General features: G+C 40.8%; 1 protein-coding gene across 1 annotated transcript in view; it reads right to left on the minus strand.

The window, feature by feature from the left end:
• SLC4A8 (solute carrier family 4 member 8) overlaps nt 1-24035 on the minus strand; it is a 99899-nt gene that overhangs the window by 69972 nt on the left and 5892 nt on the right. Inside the window, exon 3 of the mRNA XM_063292966.1 lies at nt 104-185. Within this exon, the coding sequence (XP_063149036.1) occupies nt 104-185 (82 nt within the window). The remainder of the gene's footprint in view (nt 1-103; nt 186-24035) is intronic.

A 24035-nucleotide genomic window follows, 5' to 3' on the forward strand; every position in this document is an offset into this window, starting at 1 on the left:
ATAGAAAACACATTTAGTTCCGTTCCCAGATATTTAATAATAACTCATGGTGTAACAGAAAAATGGAAGAAGAAATAAAAACACTAGTAAAGAATTGTCTCACCTTCCAGCTCCTCTGGTTCATAATGAATATTAATAACGTTGCTAGTTCTTCCCAAATCAACAACTGCCTCATCCTCAGGCCTCTATTGGAAAGATAAAACATGGTATATCACGTAAATGTATCCTTACACAACACTATAGATTCCCCCCCCCAACACACACACGCACACTTTTGTCTGCTGTTGAATACTCCTTTGTGGTAGCCAGGCTATCATACCCTCACAGTATATTGGACTCAGTCTCTCTAGCATCTAGTCTGGACAAGGGTTTCTCAGCCAGGGTTCTGTGGCACCCTCGGGTTCCACAAGAGGTCACTGGAGGTTCCCCGGGAGATCACGATTTATTTAAAAAAAAATTTCAAATTTGAGCAACTTCACATTAAAGAGGTAAGTTTCATTCTTTATTTTTAGTTTAAGAACACTGTTAATACATAAATACAGGCCTACCCATGAAACAAATGTAATAATTTTAACTCCTGGCCTATATCTGAGCCTGAATGTGCAGGGCTTCCCGAGGCCCGAAAAATATTTCAAGGGTTCCTCCAGGGTCCAAAGGTTGAGAAAGGCTGGTCTGAACAGTTTTCAGAATCTTGCGCAGCAGAGAGACCGACAGCAGGTTTTGACCATTCTTCATGACGACATGGACTATCCAAGCTACTTCTTGTAGCCTTACTTCTATTACAAATTTTTGTTTTCTGTTTTGTATTGTTGAGAATTCAGTTAATGGCATAGAAAAATCAGTTTCATTTCCAGAATGGAGGAGTAGGAGAATTTATTCTTTATGAGTACTACACTCTTGGGCAAGTTTGAGCTTGTAATGCTATCAGCAATTGTTTGTGACAACCTGTATTCAGTCATGACTTCTTGCTAGCTGCTCACATATCTACTTGGAAACCCAGAGAAATGCTTTGTGCTAGCTATCTGATAAGTGAAGCTGAGACCAGGAGTTAGTTTAGTTTCTCATAGGAAAATATTCCTGTAGGAGAAAGAAGATAAATGTTTTAAGCCTATTTTATGGGTTAAATGAAGATGTAAATGTACCTGATATCTCAAAATGTTGAGGAAGTGCCTCACTAATTTTCAGCAACTGCAGCCAAAAGGTTCTGTGGATGCAAAACGGGGGCTAGAAGGCTGCATACAGTCCTCAAGCTTTAAATCTCCCACCCTAACACTCCTGCAGCACTTGAAGTGAATTACTCCCCTTTTATAATCTTTCCTCCTTCCGAAAGCAATTCAGGAGACAGGAACCCTCGCCAAGATTATGGGGCATTATTACTGAACCTGTGCCCAACAGACTAATAATTAAAAATTAGATCTGCAATTAGATGGGGGAAACAATCAAAACATGCATGGATTCTCATCGTCACACTTTTAAAAAAATCCTTGAGACTAAGCTTAGCAGGGAGTTCTGTGAGGCATGCACGATGCCTGAAAGGATTTTTTTTCCCCCCTGGCAAAGAAATGGGAAATGAACGATTTCAAGTTTATGACACAAACAAGTAATTCTCTTGATTTAAAGTAGTAACACACTGCCATTTATGCCTCATTGCATTTACTAAAATTTTAATAGTCCTTCAAAGGGAAAGAGAAGACCATTCAGTAAGAACAGCCATGCAGCCTCTTTTTATTTCTCTCCTAGAAACATAAATTATGCATGTCAATCTTGTATAGCTCTGCTGAAAGCAGATATTCCCCAAGGAAAACCAAAACATTTTCCCATCAGTGAGCCACAAGATGAAGCCAAATTCCAATATAAAAACAACAAAATGCAATTGTGTCTCTGCCCAGATTACCCCACAAATAGAACCCCAGTTAGGTTCTCAAATTCCAACTTCATATCAGCAACTGAGTGGTCATCAGCCAAGTTAACCGTACAGTTTTTTTCTTTTCATTTCATTTCATTTGTAGTTCCTCTACAATACTCAGTACTACAAACTACAATACTTGCAGTTCCCCTACCAATACTCCTACAATGGAGGTGATTTGTGCATAATGCAAAACCAGGATTTAGGATTTGTTTAATCTGATTGGGTTTAAATGCTCATGCAAACCATACTCTAAGCAGCAAATGCTCTTTTACTTTTAGGCCAAAACCACCATGGTTTGTTTTAACCATGACTTCAGACTTCCTGTCTGAATCTGAAATCCTGTCTTTTTCCAGATTTGCTTTTGTTGCAATGCTTCTTCCCCCCTCAACAAAAAGCAAGGGAAAGGCTTAACTCAAAGAGCATAATAGAAAGGAAGGAAAGCTATAAAAGTAGATGAATCTACAGCATCCATTACATTTCCTTTGACATTCATCCTTCTTAGAGACTAGCACAGGTAGGAAGCACCCCTTCTGCTGTGACTTTATTTCACTTACACCCATAGTTCACAGCTCTGATATTTTCCAATTTTCTCATCGTTCCAATAAATCAGTGCAGGCTTCATGTTATACAGACCTGCCTGTCTTCTGAAGCCAATGGTTGAGGCTGTGTTCCAGGTGACCTTTTCTCCACAGCTCAGACAAGCAGCAATAATAGACAGACAGGGCTTTTCTGTGGTGGCATTACATATGCAGAATTAGTTTGCGGAAACATTTATCTGATACTATTTTCCTTTTAGGCATCAGGCATTTCATTTATTTTTATTTCCCCTTAGGCATTTAGTCAGTTTCTAACCTACATCATATTAGACTGGAAATCTTATTTTGAATGTAACTGGCAACTTATAATTTTAAATTACTACTCCTTCTGCTTACCACATATTAATGAAAGTTGTATTTTATAATTATTACGTGTAAGTGGCATTTTCATTTTTAATGTAGTTCCTATTAGGATGGCCATGATTACTAATTTATAAAGAAGAATCCTATTCCTGGAGCTATCAGAGGAGAGATCTCTGAAGGCATCCACTGTATGGAGAATAGTTTGGTCCAAGAATAATCTGAAGGGGAAGAATCCTTAGGGTTGCCCATGCACAGCAGGAGTCTAGGCCACAAGCCTATTGTCACATTTCAACTGGCAACACTCTCTCTGTGATGAGTATTATTTTTGAAATATAGAAATTCTTTCCAAATTCACATGCATGAGTTATGCGAATGGATCCCTTTTGTGCTCTTTTTTTGTATTTTTTTTTTCTTATCTGACACCCTATTTCCCATTTTTATAGGCTGCACTAGGATTGCCAAGCAGAAAGGTAGAAATCTACTTAGACTTGGAAGAGCCAGTTTGGTGTAGTGCTTAAGGTGCCGGGCTAGAAACCAGGAGACCGAGAGTTCTAGTCCCGCCTTCGGCACAAAGCCAGCTGGGTGACCTTGAGCCAGGCATTCTCTCTCAGCCCTAGGAAGCAGGCAATGGCAAGCCACTTCTGAAAATCTTGCCAAGAAAACTGCAGGGACTTGTACAGGCAGTCACCAAGGCTTACGATGGTTCCACACAAAAGGTTCCATGTGGGACTAATCAAACAATATTGTAGAACTATTCCATATTTCCCTTTTTTATCTTTTCAAAGGCATGACAATAACTGGAATCAATTTTAAATATGTTTTTGGAGGATACTAGAATTACACACACACACACACGCAATTCTCTTTATTTGTGGTAGTTATGTTTTATTAAGTTGATGTGAACACTGAATTAGTGAATACTGAACCGTTGCTCCTGGGGAAATACAGGACACGTGTTTACAGAATGAGAGCTGAAACACGAAGGCAGAGCATCTCCTTGCTCAATCCCAGCTGCGAATGTATGCATCAGGCAACTCAATTTTTTGGGCACTATGTGCATGTCTGTGAATGACCATGAAAGCACCACAAATATTGATTTGGAGATTACAAATAAATTTTAGCAAGTAGGCAAATTTGCAAATACGGAATCCGTGAATAATGCGGATCAGCCATATACATGATACAAAAAGGTTAAGAAGCAGTTAGTGAAGAATAGAAAGAAGAAGGTACTGCAAAAACAAGCAGAAGTCAGACAGCAGAATAAGAACCAAAATGAGAGGATGAAGGTAAGAAACTGATGCACCAGTGAAGAGAAAACTGTTAAACTACGATTAGAGGGACCCAAGTCTCTCATGGTTTTATTGCAATAGCATGGTCTATTCTCAACTATGGTATTGCAATAAAATGAAGAGAGATCCCCATATATGTCACTTTGAGTTCTTAAAGGGAAAGTAAATTATAGACAAAATGCAAGGAATGAAATGGTAAATCCAGCAACTTTTTTTTCCCCAAATGTAAATGTGTTCGTTTGCTTCTTATAATGAGGCTACTTCCTCATTCATTTCAAGTCATCTAGGACTGAAAACCACTCAAAAATCCATGAGCGACACTTAAACAACTCACTGTTTAAATAGTTAACTGCTAATGTCACTTGTATAGGTACCAGGTTTATATTGCTTTAAAAACTAAAAGAAAGAACAACCAAGATCAGGAAACCTTATTCTGGAAATCAACAAGCTGTAAGAAACCTCTGTCAAACCAAAATTGTTTAAATGGTATTGAAAAGAACTGGTATTAGAAATAATATGTCACTGGGATCTATCTGCCATTCGACACTGCACAATTCATGCATGTATCAGCCTGAGGGAATATCAATACTAGAAACCATTGCAATGATACAACATTTAAAGCAGTTTTCCTGGGTGCCAAATCCAACTTTAGTACAGCAGGTCTCCGGTTTAAGAACAAGTTCCGTTCCCAAGTCTGTCCTTAAGTCAAATTTGTATGTAAGTCGGAACAGTTATTTAGCATCAGTTAGTCAAATGTTTGGGACGTGGTGGCGCTGCGGGTTAAACCGCTCAGCTGCTGAGCTTGCTGATCGGAAGGTCAGCGGATCGAATCCATGTGATGGGGTGAGCTCCCATTGCTAGTCCCAGCTCCTGCCAACCTAGCAGTTCGAAAACATGCAAACGTGAGTAGATTAATAGGTACCACTTCAGCAGGCAGGTAACAGTGTTCCATTTAGTCATGCCGGCCACATGACCACAGAAGTGTCTACGGTCAAACGCCGGCTCTTCGGCTTTGAAATGGAGATGAGCACCACCCCCTAGAGTCGGACACAACTGGACTTAATGTCAAGGGAAACCTTTACCTTTACCTAGTCAAATGTTTGTCTTAGTATACAGTACTAAGTCCTTGCTTAACAACTATTTGTTTAGTGATGGTTCTGACTTACGATGGTGCTGAAAAAACGACTTATGACTGTTCTTCACACTTACGACCATCACAGCATCCCTGCAGTCACATGACCACAATTTGGGCACTTGGCAACAGTTTCACATTTATGACCGTCGCAGTGTCACGTGGTCATGAGATCACCATTTTCAACCTTCCTGGCTGGCTTCTGGCAAGCAAAATGAATGGGGGAACCATGTGATTTGCTTAACGACCACATGGTTCACTTAACATCTGCAGTGATTTGCTTAATGACCGCTGCAAAAAAGGTTGTAAACTCAGATCAGATTTGCTTAATGACCACTTCACTTAGCAACTGAAATCCCGGTCTCAATTAAGGTCATTAAGCGAGGACTACCTGTATATATTTTACCTTGCAATGCATATAAAACACTTAAGGAACACTTCCAAATACACTAAAACATCTTAAACATAATAATACACAAGTATTGTGTAAAATAGTTAAGAGCAGAGACATCACACTGACAACAAAGGTCCGCATAGTTAAAGCAATGGTGTTCCCCATAGTAACATATGGCTGCGAGAGCTGGACCATAAGGAAGGCTGAGAGAAGGAAGATAGATGCTTTTGAACTGTAGTGCTGGAGGAAAATTCTGAGAGTGCCTTGGACTGCAAGAAGATCAAACCAGTCCATACTCCAGGAAATAAAGCCAGACTGCTCACTTGAGGGAACGATATTAAAGGCCAAACTGAAATACTTTGGCCACATCATGAGAAGACAGGACACCCTGGAGAAGATGCTGATGCTAGGGAGAGTGGAAGGCAAAAGGAAGAGGGGCCGACCAAGGGCAAGGTGGATGGATGATATTCTAGCGGTGGCAGACTCGTCCCTGGGGGAGCTGGGGGTGTTGACGACCGACAGGAAGCTCTGGCGTGGGCTGGTCCATGAAGTCACGAAGAGTCGGAAGCGACTGAATGAATAAACACCAACAATTGTATATTTAACCTGAAACACTGCACTTAACTTGAATTTTTAATAAAATAGTCTTTATGGCAGTCCGTTCTTAACTTAGAGTCATCCATAAACCAGAATGTTCTTAAACTGGGGACCTGCTGTATTCGAAATACAACAGCTTCTGGCCAAGAACTGAAGCAGAGAATTCTTAGCATGGTGTAGGAGCTTTGCAAGTACACACACCATGGATACCTGCCACAACATTCAAACAATCAAAATTAAGGTGAATGCCTGCTCTACATTCCAGGTGAAGTTGAAAAGAAAGTTGCAGTGACCTTACTGAAATTACACATTGTACACATCTATAAGCCATAACAGGGTACTAAACTGAGCATGTCTCCTGTGAACAAGATAGAGTGGCTTCTGTGACAAGTTGCCCCCATGACCACACAGCTGATTGTATGTTCAGCCGCAGAAACACAAAGTTCGCTAGAGAGAGATAATAAAAACTTGTTGTACTGTGGTATTCCCAGGAAACATTTTTTTTTCCAGCAGGACTCGAAGGTCTGAAATAAATCCTATTGAAGTAGGAAGCAATGAGTTTTTTCTGAAGAGAACAGGCACAGAATATATTATTTCTCTCCTCTTCCATTGTTTTCTCAGAGTGCCGTAGGATCTGTCATAGAAATGTCCACTTTGGAAGCATGTATTTAGCATAGACGCAGCATGGGGAATCCAAAGATTACTGAATACCAGTTCCCAACATCCCTCACTATGGGCCATACCCTGATGCCTGTGGTTGCTGGAGCTACTATTCAGCAAGAGCTACAGGCCACAGATTTCCCCCTGAAAACCTTAGATTTCTACCCTGCCTTTCGTTCCCGTTTTTCCCTGTAACTACAGCCCCATGAGGTAGACTGGGCTGCGAGTAACTGGACCAAAGTTACCCAGTCAACTTTCATGGCTAAGGGTGGATTTGAGCCAGAGCCAGTCCAGCACCATAACCACTATACCATGCCTCTATAATTTACATCCGCAATAGTACAGATGACAGTTTATGTTTTTAAATGTTCCTGTCTGTAAAGCGTGTTAAGAAATCTAGCATACTAAGAATCATACAGGACTATAGCCTCTGTCATTGATGTTTTGCTCAATGTTTGGATGCTTTGTTTTATTTTACTTGCAGAAAATATTTGAAGACTGCTTCCCTAGGCTATGCAGTCTAAAGCATGACAGTTTACCCTTCCATTCCTATCTTACAGAGCAAGCAATAAATCATTGTAGCTCAGTCACAGCTTAAGAATCAATCTGATCGTGCTCAATAAAACTTAACTCTTTGGAAGATGAATTATGCTGAAGATACAGGTACCAGATTGTGCTGAAAATGTCAGAGATAATAAATACAATTTTGTATTTCTCAGTCCTATATGACAGAAGATTTACTGTTCCCACAGAGGTTTTGAAGAAAAACACCACCCATTTTTGATTCTGAAAGATCTTGTTTAGGGCAAGCATGTTGTTACAGAATTGTACCTTTCAGATGTGTAACTTAGCAGCCGGTTTATTACTGTAATCACTGTTGGCTTTCCATTTCCTAATTACTTCTGTAGCATTCCCAACTACTATGTATTCTATCTTAGCAACAGCTTTTCTGTAGGTTGCCTCTGGCAAGGTTTACAAGCAAATGAAAAAGCAAGGAGAAATGCCATACGTATATTAGCTTATGTATCACAAACAGATCTAAAAATAGGACCCAGCATAACGACTAGGCCGGTAGGGCTCCTGTAGATTCAGGCCCACTCTGTGACTTTCAAGCCATTTGACCAACAACTCCCAGCATTCCTCACCATCAGCCATAATGGCTGATGGCCTACTGGGAGCTGCAGCAGCCAAGGCGACAGGTTTCCAGCCCTGGTGTACAAGAGCAGAAGCTGGAGGGCACCGCTTGCTATGCAGGGGGAAGGAAAAGCTCTATCTCCACAGACAGGACTTGTTCTATCCTTCTCTGCATACACCTGTCTAACATAGCACATAGAAAAACTGCCCCTTAAAAGGTCAAACAAATTGTGCTTAATGCTTCTTCCGGAACTTAACAGAATTAAAACTTACTCAAAATAATCCATGTAGAGATGCTTTAATGATGTTAGCATTTTCTCTGGATCTCCCTCTCTCACACACACATACACACAGAGAGCGCACGCGCACACAAAGGCCCAGAGTGTCATCTACAGACAAACGAACTAATCTGAGATAGAGAGGGATTATACTGTATCACCCTCTTGTATACCAAACAGGTTGCCAAATAGGCCAATTTCAGTGCAGTTTAGATTAACCTGATGTTATGACTGGGATCAATCCTACCCTTCGAAAAAAAGCAGCAGATTAGTACGTTTTGCCACTGACTGAATTAGCAGCAAAAATACTTATAAGGACCTTGGGAGAAGATATTTGATTAAGGTACTGAGCTACTATAAATTTTCCTTCCCTGACAGAAGCCTCTCCATCAGCCAAAAAAATGAATTGGATTCTGCCTAGAATTCAATTGTTTACTTAACCTGCAAAGCATTGGGCTTCTTAATCAAAATAAATATCCTACGTTAACACAGAAGGCCTCCAAAGATGGCCAATACATTCTCTATGAATTGTTTTACCTTTGAAATTAAATTCTTGTATGATGTCATTTTTGTCTTCAGCAGGGGTGTGAAGCCAGAAAGATGAATTAACTTTCTTCTAGTATGATTTAGACTCCAAATCCAGACCCTAGGCTATGGTCTCTCTTCATGCAAGTCACAGACACTTGGGGTCCATTGCACACACCTAACCAACTGCATGCATGTTGATCCCAACAGAAGCCAGTTTCAGAACTTACTATTTCTTCAGCACGTCTTTTAAACAATTTGAAATATAGATTGATAGGTGGGGGAGGGAAAACAGTTGTATTAATAAATATACCACTTTGACTGGATTTTCTCCCTTTCCTAGGGCCTCATGACTATCACTACTATGACAGCATGGAACACAGCAACACGGAAGTTCCAATGGATTGGCAAAGATACCTATCCTTCCATCCCACCCCACTGCATCCATTCCTAGAGAGGAAAAACACCGTGCCCATAATTTTCTTGAAAGTGAATACTGGCATAAAATACAATGGATTCCTCATACTTTCCAACTGGTAAGAAGGCTGGATTTTTTTCTCTATCTTACAGACAAGTCTAGCGTTAGCAAGGAGTCATAATCGCAAGCAATCTAGGAATTATACTGAAGTCCTACCCCCACAAAGACCCTTTTCCCATGCATATTTTCTAATTAGCATAATTCCTCATTGTCTTGGGGATTAGTGTGTCTGTTGGACCCTACGCATTAGTTTTATTGAAATAAGTTTTACTGTTTCTGTATTCGTTTAACTTGGCTGCCGATTGTCTATTTATTTTATATTATTGTGGTTTTGGTTTTTTTGTTGTTGTTGTTAGCCACCCACTTCAGCAAAGGATCGTTACCTTGTCGTGGTGCTGGAGCTTGAGCACCTCAGTGATGCCATGAGCTAAACCGTGAAGGGCCACCCAAGACGGGAAGGTCGTGACAGAGAGGTCAGACTAAATGCGATCCCTGGGGAAGGTAATGGCAACCCACCCCAGTATTCTTGCCGTGAAAACTAAATGGATCAGTACAACCAGAGATATGTCGGTATACCATCAGAAGATGAGACCCCCAGGTCGGAAGATGGTCAAAATGCTACTGGGGAGGAACAGAGGATGAGCTCAACTAGCCCCAGACGTGATGACGCAGCTAGCTCAAAGCCGAAAGGACGGCTAGCGGCCGACGGTGCTGGTGGCGAACGGCGAATCCGATGTTCTAAGGATCAACACACCACTGGAACCTGGAATGTTAGATCTATGAGCCAGGGCAAATTGGATGTGGTTATTGGTGAGATGTCAAGATTAAAGATAGACATTTTGGGCGTCAGTGAACTGAAATGGACTGGAATGGGCCACTTCACATCAAATGACCACCAGATCTACTACTGTGGACAAGAGGACCACAGAAAAAATGGAGTAGCCTTCATAATTAATAGTAAAGTGGCTAAAGCAGTGCTTGGATACAATCCAAAAAACGATAGAATGATCTCAATTCGAATTCAGGGCAAGCCATCTAACATCACAGTGATCCAAATATACACCCCAACCACAGATGCTGAAGAAGCTGAAGTAGAGCAGTTCTATGAGGATCTGCAGCACCTACCGGACAACACGCCTAAAAGAGATGTTATTTTCATCACGGGAGACTGGAATCCTAAGGTGGGCAGTCAAATGACACCTGGAATTACAGGTAAGCATGGCCTGGGAGAACAAAATGAAGCAGGACATAGGCTGATAGAATTTTGCCAAGACAACTCACTCTGCATAACAAACACTCTCTTCCAACAACCTAAGAGACGGCTTTATACATGGACTTCCCCAGATGGACAACACCAAAATCAGATTGACTACATCCTTTGCAGCCAAAGGTGGCGGACATCTATACAGTCAGTAAAAACAAGACCTGGAGCTGACTGTAGTTCCGATCACGAACTTCTTCTTGCACAATTTAGGATCAGACTAAAGAGATTAGGGAAGACCCACAGATCAGCTAGATATGAGCTCACTAATATTACTAAGAAATATGCAGTGGAGGTGAAGAATCGATTTAAGGGACTGGACTTAGTAGATAGGGTCCCGGAAGAACTCTGGACAGAAGTTTGCAACATTGTTCAGGAGGCGGCAAGAAAATATATCCCAAAGAAAAAGAAAACCAGGAAGGCAAAATGGCTGTCTGCTGACAGCATCATCTTGCAAGATTTTGAACAGTTCAGCTGGGATGCCGTCATCTCCTGCTGCCTTGTTATTAGCAATGCTTCTCAAGGCCCATTCAACCTCACTCTTCAGGATGTCTTGCTCTAGCTCACTGACCACACCGTCAAAGCTATTCCCGATATTGTTATGCTTCCTATACAGGTCTTCCTTATATTCTTGCCACCTTTTCTTGATTTCTTCTTCTTCTGTTAGGTCCTTGCCATCTTTGTTTTTGATCATACCCATTTTTGACTGGAATTTACCTCCGATGTTCCTAATTTCCTGGAAGAGGTCTCTTGTCCTTCCTATTCTATTGTCTTCTTCCACTTCTGTGCATTGCTTGTTTAAAAATAATTCCTTATCTCTTCTAGCTAACCTCTGGAATTTTGCATTAATTGGGCATATCTCCCCCTATCACTGTTGCCTTTTGCTTTCTTTCTTTCTTGGGCTACTTCTAGTGTCTCAGCAGACAGCCATTTTGCCTTCTTGGTTTTCTCATTCTTTGGGATGTATTTTGTTGCTGCCTCCTGAACAATGTTGCGAACTTCTGTCCAGAGTTCTTCCGGGACCCTATCTACTAAGTCCAGTCCCTTAAATCGATTCTTCACCTCCACTGCATATTCCTTAGGAATATTAGTGAGCTCATATCTAGCTGATCTGTGGGTCTTCCCCATTTCTCTTTAGTCTGATCCTAAATTGTGCAAGTAGTAGTTCGTGATCTGAACTACAGTCAGCTCCAGGTCATGTTTTTACCGACTGTATAGATGTCTGCCACCTTTGGCTGCAAAGGATGTAGTCAATCTGATTTCGGTGTTGTCCATCTGGGGAAGTCCATGTATAAAGCCATCTCTTAGGTTGTTGGAAGAGAGTGTTTGTTATGCAGAGTGAGTTGTCTTGGCAAAATTCTATCAGCCTATGTCCTGCTTCGTTTTGTTCTCCCAGGCCATGTTTACCTGTAATTCCAGGTGTCATTTGCTGCCCACCTTAGCATTCCAGTCTCCTGTGATGAAAATACCGTCTCTTTTAGGCGTGTTGTCCAGTAGGTGCTGCAGATCTTCATAGAACTGCTCTACTTCAGCTTCTTCAGCATCTGTGGTTGGGGTGTATATTTGGATCACTGTGATGTTAGATGGCTTGCCCTGAATTTGAATTGAGATCATTCTATCGTTTTTTGGATTGTATCCAAGCACTGCTTTAGCCACTTTACTATTAATTATGAAGGCTACTCCATTTCTTTTGTGGTCCTCTTGTCCACAGTAGTAGATCTGGTGGTCATTTGATGTGAAATGGCCCATTCCAGTCCATTTCAGTTCACTGACGCCCAGAGTGTCTATCTTTAATCTTGACATCTCACCAATAACCACATCCAATTTGCCCTGGCTCATAGATCTTACATTCCAGGTTCCAATGGTGTGTTGATCCTTAGAACATCGGATTCGCCGTTCGCCACCAGCACCGTCGGCCGCTAGCCGTCCTTTCGGCTTTGAGCTAGCTGCGTCATCACGTCTGGGGCTAGTTGAGCTCATCCTCTGTTCCTCCCCAGTAGCATTTTGACCATCTTCAGACCTGGGAGTCTCATCTTCTGGTGGTATACCAACATTTCTCTGGTTGTACCGATCCATTTAGTTTTCACGGCAAGAATACTGGGGTGGGTTGCCATTACCTTCCCCGGGGATTGCATTTAGTCTGACCTCTCTGTCATGACCTTCCCCCCTTGGGTGGCCCTTCATAGTTTAGCTCATGGCATCATTGAGGCGCTCAAGCATCATGACAAGGTAACGATCCTTTGCTGAAGACAGGTTGCGTTACATCTGATTTAAAGCTTGTGGTAATAGTGCAGAATTGTTACTGGCTGTAAAAGAGGTTCTGGGGACGTAAGCAGGCAGGGGAGGAACTAAAGAGTCATCAGAGAAGAATTGATATTCCTCTGTTGCATTTCAGGGAAAGGAATGACTTCTCTTTTCATCAACATCAAAAGCTTTCAACATAAAAGGAACATTGGAGGATGATTAAGCCAAGTTTAAACATTACTAAAATCTCCCACCCAATATGTGGGCTTGCTTAAATCCCAAAGCTTTTCCCATCAACTTCCCTCTACAAGAACCAGATTCTTTGGTTGGATTTGGAAGTTCATTTTGCACAATCCTCAATTGTTTGAAGTCAAAGATACTGTTAGTTTGTTTTTTCTATTTAGTTGTTTAATGTAGCTTGCATATTACTCAGTTTTCACTGGCTTACATCAAGCAATAAAGTCATTGAAACAAAATGGCAATAATCAAAACAACATAATCCCCTAATGGTGCCTCCAGGGAGGGGGGCAGTTAGGTTGATCACCAGTTGCTTTCCCAAGAAATTCTTCAAGATTCTTTTTTTAATAATTTTTATTGAAAATTTTGATTACAATAGTAAAAGCAAATACAAACTAAACTCAGAGTGAAAGAGACAGAAAAAAGAATGAAAGGTGCAAGGAAAGAAAGAAAAAGGAGAAAGTAAGAAAAAAATATTTAAAGAAGACTTCCAATCTTTATCACAACAACTATAAACAAAGTTAATAACTCTTCACCCCCTATAAGGTTACAAACAAATATCTTTTCTTCCCATAACCCAACCCTTATCCATATGCAAATCCATAAATCATTAACTTTTCAGTCCTGGTCTCTGTAAAGGGTTACCAGAACTTTATAGAAACATATCTTATTTTAACCTTGGTCAAACAAACCAACTTTATATTCCTTCCTTTTACTTCTAACGATCTTGATCTTTAATTCATTCAGATGTTGTCATGGAATTTGATCTCTCTTCAATTTTTCTCTTTCCCATCCCAAAGGCTTCTTCAAGGCTTTAGCTTTTGTAAATCCAATAAAAAGTCATTACCCAGGTCATTCTCTTGGTATATCATTTATATTTTTACTTTAATTGTCAAGGCTTTAACCAACTTCTTTTGTATATTCAGATCATTCTCTTGGCTTATCATTTGTGTTTCCACTTTAGTTGTCTTCTCTGTCTTATAATCCATACTTCTTTATTTTCCAGCATTTCTGGTTCTAATATTTCTACATCAGATAAAATTTGTTTCACCTCTTTATCCTGTAGATCTCTCAAAATATCTGTCATTCCTTTAACAACATATTTTGGGCATAGTCTATCCATAGAAGCAGACCCCTTCAATATTCTTCAGAAGCCCAACAAGGACTTCCAGATATCAAGGAGCAAAATGTTCCAAAAATGAGATCATCATTGGAAAGGTTTGACCACAGGACCCCTGTAATGGCATCCCCTCAGAGAAGAGACCCTTGACGTTACAGTCACCTCTGACTTGAAGGAGTCAGAGACTGAGGGCCTGCTCCAGCAGATTGTCAGTCTTGGGATTCAGTAAGCAGTCAACCACCTGAGGCTGACTCAGCCAGCAATCAACTGGAGCAGCTGCACGAGGAGTCAGCCAATGAAGGTCCTGATTCCAAAAGGCCCCCAGCTGAGAACACGTTGGGAACTCTAAGGAGCCAAGCCAAGGTGCTTTGCTCAGCTCCTCAAGAAGCAAAGACATGGACACCTTAATTAAGCCATATCTGCTGCTTGCCTATATTGGAATAACTACTAGCAGCTGCCTTCTTTGTTAGAACATCTGTGTTAACCTTGACTCCATGCTCCTGCATTCATGATTCCTGTTTGCATCTTGAACCGTGGCTCTTGGACTTCAGACTGACTGACTGACCTCCTTGGTGACTGGACTTCTAGACTGTTGTGAACTATGCTACTTCCTCCTGCTCTGAGACTTGACTCTTCTGTAAATGTTGCTGAAGCTCTCTGCCTACCACGTGGGCATTTGCTTGCTCCTTGCTAGTAAACTACTTGTAAATCCATTTGGTGTGTGCATGCTCAGTCTGAGTCAGGACACCTGTCTCCCAGCTCTTACTGGATGGGCAAACCCAACCTAGAGCATGTGCTTTCCAAGATATCCAGGCCCCGAGGGCTTTAAAGATAACAAACAGTGCCTTGAATTGTACCAAGCAGTAGATGGTAGCCAATGCAGCTTCACTAGTAGTGATATTATGTGGGCAAATCTAGGTAAACCCCTAACTACCTGGGTTGCTGCATACTGTACCAGTTGAAGCTTCTATATGGGCAGTACCTTGTATTATAAAATACTGAACAGTAGTATTTTATATATACTGAACAGTAGTATTTTATAAATACTGAACAGTAGTATTTTATATATTTATGCCCTTGTCACCTTTCAGTCCAGCTGAAAGGTGACAAGGGCATAAATGACCATGCATACTACCTACTGATCCAGGAATGGGCTCCCCAGATATAACCAAACAAAGGCTCTCCTGACCACAGCCAACATCTGATATTCAAGATACAGTACTATTAGTACAAGCATTGGTACTAGTAGTAACTGAGGATTCTAAACATATTCTGGATCATACCATCTTTACAAACTTCTGACCAAAACCTCATAAATCACTCCATACAAATTAAAAATATATGCTATGAATAACAGTCCAACTCCAGCTGTCTTGGGGACACACATTGCACCAAAAGATAGGCAAGTAGTATTTCAAAGAAGACTAACTTAGCTACCATTTCCCTTGCCATGTTAATATTTACATTCCACTTCACAAGCCCAGTTGCAAAACCCACCTAATCTTATGTATCACCTTAATAACCTACCTATTTTTCTTATATTACAACCATTATTTATATATAACTAACTTTTCATGTGTTGCTTATACAACCCAGCCAATCCACATGACTTCGTAGTGGATCGTCATAGGCAAAAAAAACACAACATCTTATCCTCCATGTCGTAAGAAGGCTTTTCAGGCATCCCAGCATCATTTGCCTGAGGCAACAACTTCATTTTGTTTGAGGAAAGCCTGCTTGCTTACTGCTAGATTAAAACCATCACAAACATTTTCCTCTTATGAGAAATACCTCTATCTTTCTGTAAAAAAATGCTATGAATTACCATCCTGTTAAGAGCAAATTAATTACTTGCCAGCACAATGAACACAAAGTATCAGGAAGGGGAGCGCATGCAGGAATGAGGTAAAACATATGGGTGAGTGTGGAGTCCGAAAATATATTCAGTAGTGAAACAGCTACTATCTTCCAGCTGCTCTCAGCACAGGCATGTATTTCACCACCTACTGGGTCTCTGTCATTGCAGGCACTAAAGCATCGTAAGTAAGAATGACTAAGTATTGGGAAGAGGGAGCCAACTGCCTTCTTTCTCCCTTGTCCAATCTGCAACCTTGAATTAACTTTTTTCAACAACTGTGCAGCTCCAAATGTGGAGCGTGGTTGGAAGCCAAGTTGTCAGCTGATGCATAAAAAACATATCCTGTTGTGCACAAAGGAGATTATATGACATTTTTCACAGCAGACAGATCTGCACCATCATCTACTATATCTAAGATGACGTTGAAGATACAGAGACTAATAAAAAGTTGACATGGGGGATGATTCAAAGGACCATGTAAATACGGATGGCTGAGGAGGGTGAATACAAAATAAGGTTGTACAACTACAGCAGAATATACTAAAATCCCCAATGCCTGGATACATATTTTCACATATTAGACTGCACAGCTTTTCTCCCCAGGTCCTTTCTGATAAATTTGTTTCCCCTTTTGCCAAGGCAATATATAAAAAACTGGAACTTCTGAAATTTCCCTTAACTCACGTGTGCATGCTATAGCGAGAACACACAGCAGAGTCAATCAAGCAATGCCTCAAGGACACTGACATTTAAATCCACCTGATATTCCTCCCCAAGAGGTATTTTTAAATAGCCCTCATACCCCTTACAGAGCACCCACATATCTTAACCAAGTTACCGTTCCCAAACTAAGAAGGGCCTTAACCTTGGCATGGCCCAGCCTGCTTCCATCAGAGGTCTTAGAGGAGAGGTACAAAGACATCCCCTTGAAATCACCATCATGTTTTATTATACCATCCATTTTACGTTGATGCCCACCATGACCTGTTAACCCCGCACCTAATTAAACAGCCTGGTCACTCTGCCCAGTTTTACTTAAAACTTTTACTTTCAAGTTCAAATGATTCCATTTCCTTACTTGTGGCCAAATTTTGTCATGTTATATATAAAAAATGCAGCAGTTTGTTTGATTGATCTGTTTACCTAATCAATCAGTATCAGTTTTATAGATGTAAAGTGTTTCATGGACTAACCATTGACTGCAATAAAGATTCCCCTTCTTCTACTACTACTAAAATCTGTCAATGTCTTTACAAGTTGTTGTAATTTGCAACTAGAGGAGGAATCTATGTGGAGCAAATGGATGAAATGTCTCATTTTTCATTCCCTCCAGTGGTCCTCATTCCTGACACTTGTCACAGGACACAGCCTGTCCAATTTGGTCTATATTTCCTAGCATACATTGCAAAGATTAAGAGTGTGATGGTATAAACACAATTCAAGCTCAAAACTATGACATAAAAATTTATAAAAATTCAGAAAGGCATACAGCTACCTTGTATTTTCCATTCAAACTAGGAATGACATCTATATTCTCCATAATCCAGTTGAATGCTATTTGAACCAGAACTGAATTGTCTCAGACCACTAGTCATGTAGACATGGGCAGGCAGGCATGAAGAGTCCATATCTGGAGGACAGACAGTTCCCCACCTGTAAACAGAGCCAGTTTGGTCTAGCAGTCAAGGCACCAGGCTAAGAATCTAGAAGACTGTGAGTTCTAGTCCTGCCTTAGGCATGAAAGCCAGCTGGGTGACTTGGGCCGGTCCCTCTCTCTCAGCCCAACTCACCTCACAGGGTTGTTGTTGTGGGGAAAGTAGGAGGAGGAGGGAGTATGAGGTATGTTTGCTACCTTGAGTTATTTATAAAAATAATAAAGGCAGGATTTTAAAAAATCTAAAAGAAAAAAAGCCAGAGATCTGCCATTTTTAATCAGTGTGTTTTACACTTTCTTAAAGCATGAAATTACAGTTTGGTGTAATAGTTAAGGGCTGGACTAGAAAAAGGAACCCATGAGTTCTAGTCTCCTGTTAATCATGAAAACCAGCTGCATGACTTTCGACCAGTTGTTCTCTCTAAGCCCAACTAACCTCACAGGGTGGTTGTTATAGAGAAAATAGGCAGGAGCATTATGTATGCTGCTTGGACTTTACAAAATAAAGGTGGGAGATAATGATAACGATAATGGCTCCAAAGCTCACTTATTGCTTATTATCACCCTTGCCTAGCTGCTCATTTACTAGTATTTTCTTTTTCCTTTTACTAAGGCCAGTTGCAAAGAATATATAAAAGTTTGGGTTCTATCATGAGCCAGGTTGAGGTCATAAGATATCTACCCGGATGAAACCATTCTGACATGATATAAAACCAGGACATATACTGGAAAGGTCTGTCAGTTCCCCTTCTTCTCCTACCTTCTATTACAACTGAAGAAAAGATCATGGTTCTGCATAATTAGGTCTGCTATGCCTTATTAATTTCACCAGTGTACTTCAGAGATATTGACATCAGAAGGCTTCTAGGAATACACACAACGTGAAGGAAGGTATTTGTATTAAATATGTTAATATTAATTTTCCACCGTGAGTTAATCATTAATGTTTTCAAATATTTTAAAGCTGCAAACCTATCTCCTTTTTATGACAGTAGAACCGATTTAAGAGGACTTCTAGACATACCTATGATTATGACATAAAGGATGGGGAAGGGTTTCAGTAGCTAGAAAGAGAGGGTGGCTTTCAAATGTTCCAAATAGCACTTGGGGAGAATTTTGTTCAAGGTGGCATGAGTTGTGATTTGTTCCTGTTACCCACAAAACCTGACAGACCTCCATATTTTTCTGCAAGCCATATCCAGTTAAGAATAAATGTTAGTGGGTCATTGGTCTAGCCCAGCTGCCAATGATCACTTCCATCTTGGACTACAGCCAGCTATTTTCCAGGTTAGCCCTTGGCAAGCAGGCAGCCTATTTTAGGCCAAGCTGGTTTTGCAGCTGGCCTTATGTGGCATGTTAAGGATGGCCATGCCCAGGAAAAGACAGGGAGAGCCAGGATAAAGTAGATGGGCCCAGAGACAGCTTTTCTGTCTAGCTTGGTTGCCATTCATACCTCAGTGAACAACTGACCATTCTGAAGAGAGTTGAGTCTGACTCTGAGGCTGAGGAAGGGGAAATTGAAACCTATACTAGGCAAAACAGGTAAAACGAAACCAATGCTAGGCAAAACAGGGAAATCACAAGTCCAAGTGACTCAGCAGAGCGGGAAAGTCTTGAGCAGCTGATTCAGTGAAATCAGGAGCCAAATTCAAAGCCACCAATCAGCACAAGAGAAAGGCAAGCCGAAAAGCGTGCCCAGCAAAAGGAAGCCCAATTGGCTCCAGAGGAGAAACAGAGCGAAGGGAACAGCTTAAAAAGGAGCCAGCGCAAGGACCAGGTTGCTGGAGACAAACATTCCACTGAGCTAACAACTTCTTTAGGAGAAGAAAAGCCAGAAACATTCTCGGAGCCTTGTCCTGTAGCCATTACAGAACCAGAGCCTTCCCAGCCTTCTGAGCTTTGCCTTGCCATCCTGCCACGAAACCCAGCCAAATCGAGCCCTGCCGCCTTGCCTCGAAGCCCAGTCCCGTCTTGCCTTGCCGCCCCACCACGAAGCCAAGCCCAGTCGAGTCCCACCATCTTACCTCGAAGCTCCACCAAGTCCTGCCTTGCCACCTTGCCACAAGGTCCAGTCCAGTCTTGTCGCCTTGCCACAGAGCCCAGGCAAGCCTAGCCCTGTTGCCTTGTTATGATCCATAGCTGAGTTTTGCCTTGCAGTCTTGCCATGTTCTCCAGCCAAGGCTGATTCAGTCACCTTGTCACCAGTTCCTGCCAAATCCTGTCCTGCCTCTCTGTCGCAGTCTTCAGTCAAGTCCTGCCTAGCCGCCTTGCCACGAACCCCAGTCAAGTGCAGCCCGGCCACAGCGTCGTGCTCTCCAGCTGAACCTGGCTTCGTTATCTTGCCAAGCACTCTGCCTTTGCCCAGTTGGGTTTGAATTGAACTGAGAGACACTTGCTAATTGTGCATAGTTGCACTGTAAATAAAGAATTCCTTTTTACCTGTCTGGTTGCCTCATAGTCTAAACAGAACAAGGGTAGAAGAAAGAATGAAGCCTCCTCCATTGGCTTGATACCCATATTTCTGATGGAATAAAAAAGGATGTAAACACCAAAGTAAAAATTGTAACCTTCAATTCACACATTATCTATACTTACTGAAATTTTACTCCTGAAAATTTCAGTCCTTAACTATGCAATCCTATACGTAATGACACTGAAATAAACTTTACTGTACTAATTTGGTCCATAGTCTAAAGTTGTTGAACATAAGAATGTAGGATAGTTGTATGGTGACCAAGTCAGAAATAAGATCTTATTAAATTTGGTGCAATTTCCTATATATCTGAGTGAGCATGTATAAATTTGCAACCTTGATGTGTTGTCTGTTTGAAAAGCAAGCATTTTCATAAATGGTCTGAGGGAAAGACTGAAGAGAAAGGGAGACTTGATATGACATGTTCTTATTCTGTATCAAATTCTCCATTTTTTTAATTTTATTTTTGTAGAACAAATTCTTTTGTGGAAAATGTAATTTCAGTATATTTATTAAATTGTTCTGAGCATACAAGGGTTGAAATACATTTTTAGTTATACTGACTGCAACTGCAATCTGATCTAAATTATGCTAACATCATTTGCTAAAATGCTGGTGTGTTGTTCATTCTGTATCTTTTTCTGATCATTGCAGTCTAGTTTTTATGCACCATGCAAACAGGTTTTTTCCCCATCTACTCTTTGCTAGGATTGCCTGAATTAATGTGAGAAATATGAATCTGTATCATATTATATCGAATCCCTATTGATCATTTTAAAATCCACTTCTATAATGATAAAAGGTGTCATGCTTAGGATACCTAGGGAGTCTCCCATTAAAGTTGCATTATTTGCCTTCAGCTTATGCATTGATCTAGAAATGGGAGGAGTAAACTCCATGGCCTCAGAACAGTTTAAGAGCCAAATTATGCAGTGCCATCTTTTTATTTTGTTCAAAGCAGGAACAAAGATGGCTGATGTAGATCAGGGGCCAATCATAAATGGAGTCATGCTAATCCTCCGAATTCCCCCTCCCCTCCCCCAAGCTGCTCTCAGCCATGTAGAGAAAATATGCATAAAACTGGGCCTAAATGTATGCAGAAAATGCCAGGTTTAGAGGACAAAAACTTAGATTGTGGCACAGGGAGGAAGGCTTAGACTCCCCTTATGAAGGACAATTAGGGCCCTTTTTTAATAATGTCAGTTAGTTCTGTGCAACATTTTGGATTTGAAAAGGGTGCAATATGTATGTAGCACATATCTACAACTTCTTAATCCAGCTGCAGCTTTTCCTGGAGTTGTATGACTGTCCTACATAGCTGCAGCACAATCCCAGTAAAAGACACATTAGTAGCATGATGGGTTGGCTGGCCAGAGTCTTCCTGCTTCCCTTGCTGCATCACTAAGTTTGGGGTAAAGGCCTACTCCGACTGCCTGCGCTATAAGATGCTCTCCCATGGTGTGAACGCATATGTTGTGGAGCCTGGGATCTTCATTGCCAGCACCAATTTATACAGCCCTGAGTGCTTTAAGGCTATTGTCACTAAGATGTAGGAAGAATTGCCAAAAATGTACGTTCTGCTTATGAGGGAAAATGCTTGGATGAAGAGATTGCAAGATGGAGTCAAACCACAACAGATGCTCCTCCAACATTCCGCCCATGATTGACAGCACGCTTTGACCTCTGCTTCACCCTTCACCCAGTATCATCTAATTACTGGTGGCTGCAAATGCAAGCTATGACTCACTTGCCTGGTGCTATTTCAGATAATCTCTACATCTGTTGAGGAGACATTACTGTATAAGTGCAGAGGAAAACTCATTTTAGCTATTATCCGGTACAGATATCAAAATACTGCATTTAGCCTTAACTGTTGTTAATTTGTTAATTATTTGATATCTTGATATATTCAGCTATATTACATAAACAGGAGTATGCTGAGTACTTCAGATATGTAGCTCAGCACTACTGTGTTAATTCCCTTCTCCTATCTTCATCTCAGCTGTTAAGGCAATGTCTTAATTGCATTAAAAGTTGCTCTGAATTAGAATTTTGAAAAAAGCACTTGTATTGAAAATACAAGGAAATAAGCTGTCCTGGAGTAGTGTTCTTGCCCTTGCAAACCAGATACAGCCCAAAGGATTTTGGTTCCTTCTGCCCCAAATTCAGTGCCTCCATTTTGACTGGTTATGCTTTAGGTGTTGCAGAAAGAACTACATCAAGCCCCAAGAAGTCATCTTGTCTCTCTCTGTCTTCTGTATCTTCCTTCTATCCTCTCATGTTCATTTCTGTCAATCCTATGCCTTTGAACAGTTTCCTCCGGCAAAGGAGGATGTGATAGAGACTTTTCCAGCATTCTCTTTGCCTGAAACAACTGACACTAAGTTGGATAGTTTGCTGTAAAGTTTCCGTGATGAGCCTTTCACCTTCATTGTGCATGACCATTTTTCTGCTTGGAATTTCAGAAATTCACCCTCCTTCCAGCCTGTTGGGGTGATGATAGTGCTTTATTCAGTGCCATTTGTTACATGGATTTGGGATGCCAATTACTGCAATAGTGCTGTTTTCATTTTAGATAGCATCACACTAGAGAAAATATATTTGTCTTTCAGATGAAGCTTTTGTATTTTCTTAACATATTTAGCCAGATCTTTCTATGGGGTTCAAACCCTTCAGTAGGAATTGAACTCATGGACCATTGCACTTCAGATGACTATATACAGTGCATTTGACTTAGGAGCTATCCAGGCCCTGGTGTTTAGCAGTGTTGCAGAAAAGGATATATAGAATCTATCAGAATGGTGCATATAGTCCACCTTCCATTAAACTCTCAGAGCAGAGATACAGATATTTCATTACGTCATGACCCAATGTACTGAGGAATCTCAATACTGTATAGGGTGAAACTGGTCACATACTGCCTCCTGGTGGTCAATATAAATAAAAACACTACACATGATATATACAATGTAAAGACAGAGAAGTTGCCCCACCACCCACTGGGGGGTGGGGGGTGGGAATCATGTAAAACCTCCTACATGGGGAGAAGACATAACATAATATCCGTATCTCTCTCTTCTAGAATTAAGAGAAGGTGAACAGTATACACCATTCTGATATGTTTACATTGGGTAAATACCGTACTACATTGTTTTCAAGGTGCTTACAGTTCAGTTCCTTTATGGCCTGCTAAAGACTCTTTCTAAATATTGATGTCAGATTAACAGAGTGTAGTTTCCTGTAGCTTTTCTCCTTTTTGAAGGAAAGGTCAATATTTGCTGTCCTTCAACTATGTGGCACTTATTCATTCCAAGTAAATACATATTCCTTGACGTTTCTATCTGTTTCAGGCTTCCCTCTTCCCCCTTAATTCTGGTCTCCTTGTTGGAACAGATTACTTTTGTTGGAGGTATCAAAAAGGAGCTTAGTAGCTCAGCCTTTACTTTCCTACTTGTTGACGTTGTGTCATCTTCACTGAGCAGCTGGCACGTCAATTCTTTTCCTTTTATTTTGAACTTATACGAAGAAGCTCTTTTTGTTATCTTAGCATCTTCCACAGACTTCAGCTCATTCTGAGCTTTAGCTTTCCAGACACTTTTTTATAATTCCAGATTAATTGTCTGTACTCTTGTTTGGTGATCTGTCCAATTACACATATAGGAGATTGCCACCTCCTATATCTGTAATTTTTGTTTTCCTATTTTCAGTAAGCTTTTTGTAGAGCCATAGCAAATTCTTCTGCTGTGCTCCATTTTTATTTCTCACTGGAACTGTCTGCAATTGTGATTTTAGTATTTCCTTTTTAGCAGTTCCCATCGTCCTGAACTCCTTTTCTCATTAGTTTCTCCTGCAATGAAATCCTACTCTTAGTTTATTTAAATCTACTTAAAGTC

The sequence above is a fragment of the Candoia aspera genome, chromosome 2, assembly GCF_035149785.1.
Source record: "Candoia aspera isolate rCanAsp1 chromosome 2, rCanAsp1.hap2, whole genome shotgun sequence".
NCBI lineage: Eukaryota > Metazoa > Chordata > Lepidosauria > Squamata > Boidae > Candoia > Candoia aspera.